The sequence below is a fragment of the Clarias gariepinus genome, chromosome 20, assembly GCF_024256425.1.
Source record: "Clarias gariepinus isolate MV-2021 ecotype Netherlands chromosome 20, CGAR_prim_01v2, whole genome shotgun sequence".
In the NCBI taxonomy this organism is placed as follows: Eukaryota; Metazoa; Chordata; class Actinopteri; order Siluriformes; family Clariidae; genus Clarias; species Clarias gariepinus.
Window position 1 is genome coordinate 25,723,568 of NC_071119.1, and position 8,524 is coordinate 25,732,091.

Consider the following 8,524-nt stretch of genomic DNA (forward strand, 5'->3'; position numbering starts at 1 on the left):
ACAAAAAACCCTGAAAATGTTAAATGAAATGTCACGGTCGCGGCTGGATAAGAATGAACCCAGAAGCAGACAGTTCCTTCTAAGAGGTTTTATTAAAATCCAGGGATGTTTAGTGTTTCGGTGCAGTCCGAGCAGTGGTGTGTGTGTGTGTGTGTGTGTGTCCTTGGTGACTGAAGGAATGGAAAAGCCTCTAGTGACGAGAGAGGAGGTGGGGCTATGACATGAGGAAATCTCCACAATCCCGGAAGTAGAATGCGGGAATCCTCTCAGGTCTTAGCGAGTTTTTCTTGATTTTAAAACGGTTAGCGCACGAAGGATAAAGCCACCCATCTATTGCCAAATTAGGTACAGGTGCACTCAGGTAATCAGCCAGGGACGCCTTGGGTGGAGCTATGACCTGGATGTGCTGGGTAGATTGTGCAGGTTCGTGACATAAAAAAAACAATAAATTTAGGGAAATGTATGTTATTGGTATAAAAAAAAGAGAAGTTTATATTGGTTGGCACCACCACGGTTCTCATTTCTATATCACATTTTGCAGAAAAGTTATGGAGCATAATCAGACACCCCCTTAATTATTTTGAATCATTTGGTGCCATATTTTGGAAACTGGAGCCAATTAACTTAATAGATTTATAAACAGGGTGTTCCATGTTTATATGTCCCAGAAATATGAATATTTGAGTAACAAATATATTGCAGACTTAAAGAAAAATAGATTGCACAGTAAGTAACCTGCAGGATATAGTAAATATATTACACCACTAATGATAATATGTTGCACAAAAGACAGCAAAACTGTGTATCCTTCGAGAGACAGGTTACTATGAGTTTAGCAGTCTAATGGCCTAAGGGATGAATCTGATGAAGTTTAGGCTTTAATATGAAAATCATTCATACAGTAGAAACACAAACAAAAACAAAATCCAGGAATGATTAGATTGAAGATTTAGGAAACAGTATCTTAACAGTGACAATCAGAGCAACAAACAGATGTGAGACAAGACGTCTGGTGTTATATGGTAGTTGACAACCAACATAATGGTGTATTACTGACACCTACTGGAATGGAGTGTGGATTAGGATTAGGATTCTATCCAGATATCTACAATATTCTCTAAATTAGATTGGTTCTCTTGAGATATTGTGCCTCATACCTCATAAAGGGATTTTTTTATTCCTTATAATTTGTTGCTGATTATCTGTGTACAGTACATACTGTATATAATATGCCTAATATTTTGCTTGTTATTTTAATGTGCTTTGGCACCATTGTTAATACAGTCATGCCAATGAAACACACTCTAAAATTTAAACTTTGAAATATTGACCAGTTAAAGTTTCAAACGATGAAATACCACCAACAGGTTTGATCCCAGTTGCTGTATCCACCCTGCTTACTGTGCCTCATAGATATGAGCTGATCACGACAAGAATGACATGGCTTGCTGCTCAGACTTACTGCAGGATGAACTACACTGACCTGGCAATAATCCTTAGTGATACTGATTGGCTTAGATTGAAGAAAGAAACAGCAAACAAACTTCTGAGAACAGCAACATCTGTCTGGGTTGGATTATGGAATGATGTTAATGGCTGGCGCTGGTCCTTAGGCGAGCTCCCACTAAAGAGTGTCACATACACCAACTGGTTGCCTGCAGAGCCCAATAATTGTGGTGGAAAAGAAACATGTGGTTCTATAGTTTCATCTGCTCAGTGGGTTGATTTTTCATGTTCAGGGCTACGACCTTTCATATGCTATAACGGTGAGAGAAAATCCAAATACTGATTTGCTTATTTCTGCTTTAATCACTTTTGTTTGTTTGTTTTCTTTTTGTTTTGACATTTTGGTTAATCTTAGTATCATATTTTCTGTGGAAAAAGGGGGTGACTGAGACATGACTATTCGTTTACCTTTTCACAGCTAATTTCAATGTCTCTGCCAAATTCATCCTCATCACTAGTCCTGTGTTGTCCTGGCTCGATGCTCGGGCTTACTGCCGACAACATCACACAGACTTGGCCAGCGCTCTTAACAGCTCAGACTCCAACATGTTATACCAGTTGGTGCCACCCACTTATACTTGGATTGGGTTATACAGAGACACTTGGAAGTGGACGAATAGTACCAACGCTACAAACCTCTCATGGGCTCCTGGACAACCTGATAATTATTACGGCAATGAGAACTGTGCAGTGATTAATAATGGAACGTTTATTGATTTACCCTGCAGCCACCAGTACTATTTCTTATGTCACACCAGTAAGTTATTTCCTTAACTATCATGTCTAATTTTATGTTGTTGGTAAATGGCTGAATGTAAAAAAAAAAAAAAAAAAAAAAGTTTCAATGATATTATTGATTTAATAAACATTTGTCCTTTTTATACTTTTTTCCTTAAAAATACAGCAAGAATAGTTTACTGTCTACATCTACTGTAGATGCAATTATTTTGTTGTATTTTTTTGTATAAAAGGTCAGCGGCTTATTGGTTAGCACTGTGGCCTTGCCACGTCTAGGGTCTGAGCTCAATTCCCACTTCAGGTCTGTATATGTGTCGAGTTTGCATGTCCCTCCCATGCTTGATGGGTTTCCTCCGGGTGCTTTTCCCCCCAAATCCGAAGAATTGGAGTTTCCAAATTGCCAGTAGTGTTTGAATAGGTGAGTGAGTGTGTGTATGTGTGTGCCCTGAGATGGATAGGCCACTTGTCAAGGGTGCACTGCCTTGTGCCCTAAGTCCCCTGGAAAAGGCTTCAGGCGACCGCAACCCTATAAGCGATATAGATGAATATGATGACAACAAGGTCAGCATTGAAACTTTCATTCATTTTTATATACATCATGGCCAGCATTTTGTAGGTTGCCTTTGTGCTTATATATATATATATAGTGATTTATGCATGTTACTAAACATGCATGTTAAGGCACAGTACATTATGTCATTACACCACCCAGTCTGTGTAGACTACTGGAATTTCTGGAATTTTACTATGTTACATTAAATCTTTTACTGAGCAAACGGACACATATTTTAACTAGTTGGGAAACAGGGAAAAAAACTTGTGTGTGTGTATTCCACAGATTTCCCAACAAGGAGTCAGTTAGTGAGACTGCAGGTGGTGTCTGATGTGAGGGAATTAGATCAATCGTCCATTTTAGATCAGGTGTGTCACAGGACTTCATTAAAATTTGTACAAACTTTGTGTAAAATTCTCCTGTTTGTATTTCTCATTGCTCACCTTTACAGATTTCTTTCATTTTCAATAAATCAGGTGACCTTCACTTATTCTTGGCTTTCTAAAATTCATTCAGTGTCTTTTTGGTTTGATTTTTAGATCAAGCAGAAACTGGAGGAAAATGGCATGGTGCAGAACACCACAGTGACCTGGAAGGTACAGCCAGATGGAAACATCTTCCACAAGAAAAGAAAGGATGACCCGTAATGGCTAAATGCTCACTTTCTTCCTTTGAATTACTATTGTGTATGAAATGTGCTATACAAACAAAATTGCCTTGCCTTGCCTTTGTAGAGGGTTAAAAATTATAATTGTCTAATGCAGATATCAAATATATGTTCAAATATTAAAAAAGAAATTTACCCCTCACCCAAAAGTTAAAAAAAAAATGCAAGAGAAATGATGTTACACAATATTTTTTAAATTTAATAATGACTCCAATGTATTTTTTGACTAAACCTAAAATTGTTATTATTTGTGCCTCCTATTTTTAGACGTTAAATTGCGCAGTTCAGGTCAGAGTTCATTAAACATCACCAGAACTCGCAGCATATTCATGTGTTTGTCATACGTTTCATACAGTTTGTTAACCCCTTTAAAATGACATTAAATGAGTCATGATGATTTCATTACACATGTGGATGCATATAAATGCAATTTGTTTTGATTAATCATTTAATTGGTACAATTTCGGTATGAGTCAGTAATTAATTAGTGCAATTTGTGAATAGAGACACAAAGACAGAGAAATACTAAAAAGCATGTACATAAACTAAGTTTATAAATGTTTGTGATAAGTTGTATATACGGATTGTAATTACTTTAGTAAATATGTGTGAGTTAAATACATGTTTTCTGTAAAAGTTAAAGTTAGTAAGTTGAGCCAAAATGGCGGCAGGTATATTTAAGTTAGAGCCAATATGGCGTCGACCGTGTGAAAAATAACAGGAAACAAACAGTTTAAGGAGAAAGTAACAGTGAATTTCATGCTTTGTTCACAACTGTAAACTGAATATGTAAAGGAATAACCCTTGTGAACATAATGTATAGGTTTACATTTATACAAAAGACAGAGACTTTATTTGTACATATGGACATTCAGATACATTTAGTTCATATGGGATTTAGTTAAGGTATTTTTGTACTAGAAAACTGTTCTTTTTTCTTAAAAGTGAATGTACAATTCATGTTATGTTATAATCAAAGAAATGAGAAAGAATGCAGAGTTCATTAAACATAACCAGAGCTCGCAGCATATTCATTGATTCATTCATTCTCCTGATAGCTAGCTGCATTGACCCTGCCCTTGATAAAACAGTGGACCAACACCAGCAGCTGACATGGCACCCCAGACCATTACTGACTGTGGGTACTTGACACTGGACTTCAGGCATGTTGGCATTTCCCTCTCCCCAGTCTTTCTCCAGACTCTGGCACCTTGATTTCCGAATGACATGCAAAAGTTGCTTTCATCCGAAAAAAGTACTTTGGACCACTGAGCAACAGTCCAGTGCTGCTTCTCTGTAGCCCAGGTCAGGCGCTTCTGCCGCTGTTTCTGGTTGAAAAAAGTGGTTTGACCTGGGGAATGCGGCACCTGTAGCCCATTTCCTGCACACGGTGGCTCTGGATGTTTCTACTCCAGACTCCTTCCACAGATCCCTCAAGGTCTGGAATCGGTCCTTCTCCACAATCTTCCTTAGGGTCCGGTCACCTCTTCTCATTGTGCAGCGTTTTCTGCCACACTTTTTCCTTTCCACAGACTTCCCACTAAGGTGCCTTGATACAGCACTCTGGGAGCAGCCTATTCGTTCAGAAATTTCTTTGTGTCTTACCCTCTTGCTTGAGGGTGTCAATGATGGCCTTCTGGACAGCAGTCAGGTCGGCAGTCTTACCCATGATTGCGGTTTTGCGTAATGAACCAGGCTGGGAGTTTTTAAAAACCTCAGGAATCTTTTGCAGGTGTTTGGAGTTAATTAGTTGATTCAGATGATTAGGTTAATAGCTCGTTTAGAGAACCTTTTCATAATATGCTAACTTTTTTGAGATAGGAATTTTGGGTTTTCATGAGCTGTATGCCAAAATCATCAATATTAAAACAATAAAAGGCTTGAACTACTTCAGTTGTGTGTAATGAATCTAAAATATATGAAAGTCTAATGTTTATCAGTACATTACAGAAAACAATTAACTTTATCACAATTTGCAAATGTTTTGAGAAGGACCAGTATTTTTTCACACATAAGTTGGCCACAATGCCATTTTAATCCAAATGTTAAGCTAGACATTTGTTCCTGTGTTAAAGTTGATGAAAATAAAATCTGGTTTTAATTTAAATATTTTGCCTTACAGTATGCAATTATTTTTCGTCAACTTGACAGTGAAACATGAAACTTTTAGACTGCTTGTAAATATGTTTAGAAAAGCATAAGTATTTGTTAACTTGTAACAAGATCTAAGGCACATCTAATTTATTTGTTAATGCAGTAAAAAATAAGTAATTATACAATTAATAATGCAAGTATATAGAGTAAATAATACAATTTGCCTAGACAGAACAATAGACTCAGTTAAGAAAATTCTCGTGTTTTTGTCTTGTCTTCACTTCATTTTCCAAACTTGACTAGTGTAATCAACAGCAGACATGATAAAATGAAATTAGTAAAATACAGAGTCCATTTGTTTATGAGAATCAAATGTCTGTACAAGATACTGACTGGTACTTTTGATTTTGAGCCTCCCTTTATTCAGGGACACATTATCATCATTATATTATTATCTTATGGTGTTGACTCTTTTAGTGTTCATACAAATATTCAAATTCAAATTTTATTTGTCACATACACAGTCATACACAGTACGAAATGTAGTGAAATGCTTACATGACCGCCAGTGACTTTAAAAAGAGAATTAAAGCTTATATAAGTAATAAATATGAATAAAAGAAATACGATAGAAAATTTAAATTAAAATAAAATTTTTATAAAATTTAACTAGGAAAAATAGAACTAAAAATAGAAACTGAAAATAGAAATATGCTGTACAAATAGAAAATATAATGGTGTGCAAATAAGCATAGAAAAAGTGTCTTATACTAAAAATAAAAAATACTCAGCAAAAAAAGAAACGTCCCCTGACTTTCAACTGTTTTAACTTTCAGTAAACTTAATGTGTAAATATTTGTATGAACACTAAAAGAGTCAACACCATAAGACATAAACTAAAAATGTCTCCCAATGTGTCCCTGAATGAAGGGAGGCTCAAAATCAAAAGTACCAGTCAGTATCTGGTGTGGCCACCAGCTGCTTGAAGTACTGCAGTGCATCTCCTCCTCATGGACTGCCTATTGTGGACAGTCTGAGCACTGATGGAGGGATTGTGTGTTCCTGGTGTGACTCGGGCAGTTGTTGTGGCCATCCTGTACCTGTCACGCAGGTGTGAAATTCGGATGTACCGATCCTGTGCAGGTGTTGTTACACGTGGTCTTCCACTGCGAGGATGATCAGCTGTCCTTCCTGTCTCCCTGTAGGGCCGTCTTAGGCGTCTCACGGTGCGGACATGGCGATTTATCGCCCTAGCCACATCAGCAGTCCTCACGCCTCCCTGCAGCATGCCTAATGCACGTTCACGCAGATGAGCAGGGACCCTGGGCATCTTTCTTTGGGTGTTTTTCACAGTCGGTAGACAAGTCTCTTTAGTGTCCTGCGTTTTTAGAACTTTGACCTTAAATGCCTACTTTCTGTAAGCTGTTAAGGTCTTAACGACCATTCCACAGGTGCATGGTAATTAATTAATTATGGTTAATTGAAACATGAAACATGAAAAACATTGTTTAAAAGCTTTACAATGAAGATCTTAAAAGTTATTTGGATTTTTACAACATTATTGTTGAAATACACAGTCCTGAAAAAGGGACGTTTCTTTTTTTGTTGAGTATAGTTAATGTGGACAACTGACACTTTAAAATTTGGTTGTTTCTGGAAGCTTCTTAGCAGAGTGTTGTTCACAAAATGTCCTGATGTCTGGTGATCTGCAGGTGTTTAATTATAAATCACAAATGCACCACAAATTTTATTTTCCAGTTATTAAAATGTAGTATAATATGGAAATTATTGGTGAGTAAGAAAAAAAAACTCTGCCATAGTCTATTATGAATAAAAAATAAACAGAAGCATTTCAATAGTTTACATTATAAACATCTAGAAGCAGTTCGGAAGTGTAAGATGTAAAATGTTTAATTATAAAAAGTGCACTAGTTCATTTTGATTCTACATTGGCCTTAGGGTTTAAGAGTAACTTTTGTATACTTAACTTTGAGTAGTACAATCCATTGTGAGAATCTGATTTGTGCTCTGCTTCTATCTTGTGGTTAAAGTGTGTATGGCACAGAAAGCCTACAGTCACAAAAGATATAATTTTTTTATCTTACGGAAAGACAAATAAAGATATTAAAATAAATATTTTAAAAATACGAATATTTTGAAAATCATTAAAATGTTAGAGTAAATATAAATGCCTAGCATAGCCATGAGCAAGATGACAGCACACATAGACGTGTCAGTTTGACACTCTTGTCTCCTTATGTGTTTTGTTGCCTTTTTTGTTAGCCAGTGGTAATGCTGCTTAGTTGCATGAACCCTACTTACGTCAGGTCTTACTTTGAACTTTTTAAAACCCTTGGAGGATGATGAACCAGGTAGAACCCGCAGGAGGCAGCACAGATACTTGGTTTATAACCAAAGTTAAAAATCTCTTTTAAGCAATTTAGTTTTCCCATCACTTTTTGAAAATTATTTCTAAGATAGATAAAAATCAGAGACACGTATACAGCACAAGGATAAGTTACTGGTGGAAAAGGTAATGCCAAGTCAGATGATGAACCCTGTGATCATCAGTGCTGTCACTGTCGTTTACCCCTTGAGCATTCTCTGCTACACTGCATGAAAAGAGCTGTATATGTATGGGGTACGGGAGGTGTCTAAAAAGACGTGCGTGTACTAATAGACATTCATACATACTGGGTTAAGGTTGTACAAAAATGTGGTTTTGTAAACTCTACAATGAGAGAATACGATTCCAAAAACGACAAAAATTAATAATTATAATACGAAGCAATTTTACACTTGGGGTTTAACTGTTATAAATAAGAGTTAATAACTGTTAATGTACTGTCAAAAATACATCACAGGCTTGCAGGCATTATGTATCAAACATCGATTTCACAAACTGCGCATGCATTTATAATATAGTAAGAAAATTATATTACAACACAATGTGAGATATACAAGCT

At 36.4% G+C, this 8,524-nt stretch overlaps 1 protein-coding gene across 1 annotated transcript; it reads left to right on the top strand.

Moving 5' to 3' along the window:
• The first annotated feature begins 1,628 nt into the window (after nt 1-1,628).
• LOC128508437 (C-type lectin domain family 10 member A-like) lies at nt 1,629-3,444 on the top strand. Its single transcript, XM_053479780.1, has 4 exons — nt 1,629-1,766; nt 1,925-2,263; nt 3,083-3,165; nt 3,337-3,444. Exons 2-4 carry the CDS (start codon nt 2,053-2,055, stop codon nt 3,442-3,444), a joined length of 402 nt encoding a protein of 133 aa, XP_053335755.1. The 5' UTR covers nt 1,629-1,766; nt 1,925-2,052.
• Nucleotides 3,445-8,524: the final 5,080 nt, after the last annotated feature.

Coding starts and splice junctions, on each gene's coding strand:
- LOC128508437 (XM_053479780.1), top strand. CDS start 2,053: ATGTTATACCAGTTGGTGCCACCCACTTATACTTGGATTGGGTTATAC. Junction 2,264..3,082: donor CTATTTCTTATGTCACACCA/GTAAGTTATTTC, acceptor TGTATTCCACAG/ATTTCCCAACAAGGAGTCAG. Junction 3,166..3,336: donor AATCGTCCATTTTAGATCAG/GTGTGTCACAGG, acceptor TTTGATTTTTAG/ATCAAGCAGAAACTGGAGGA.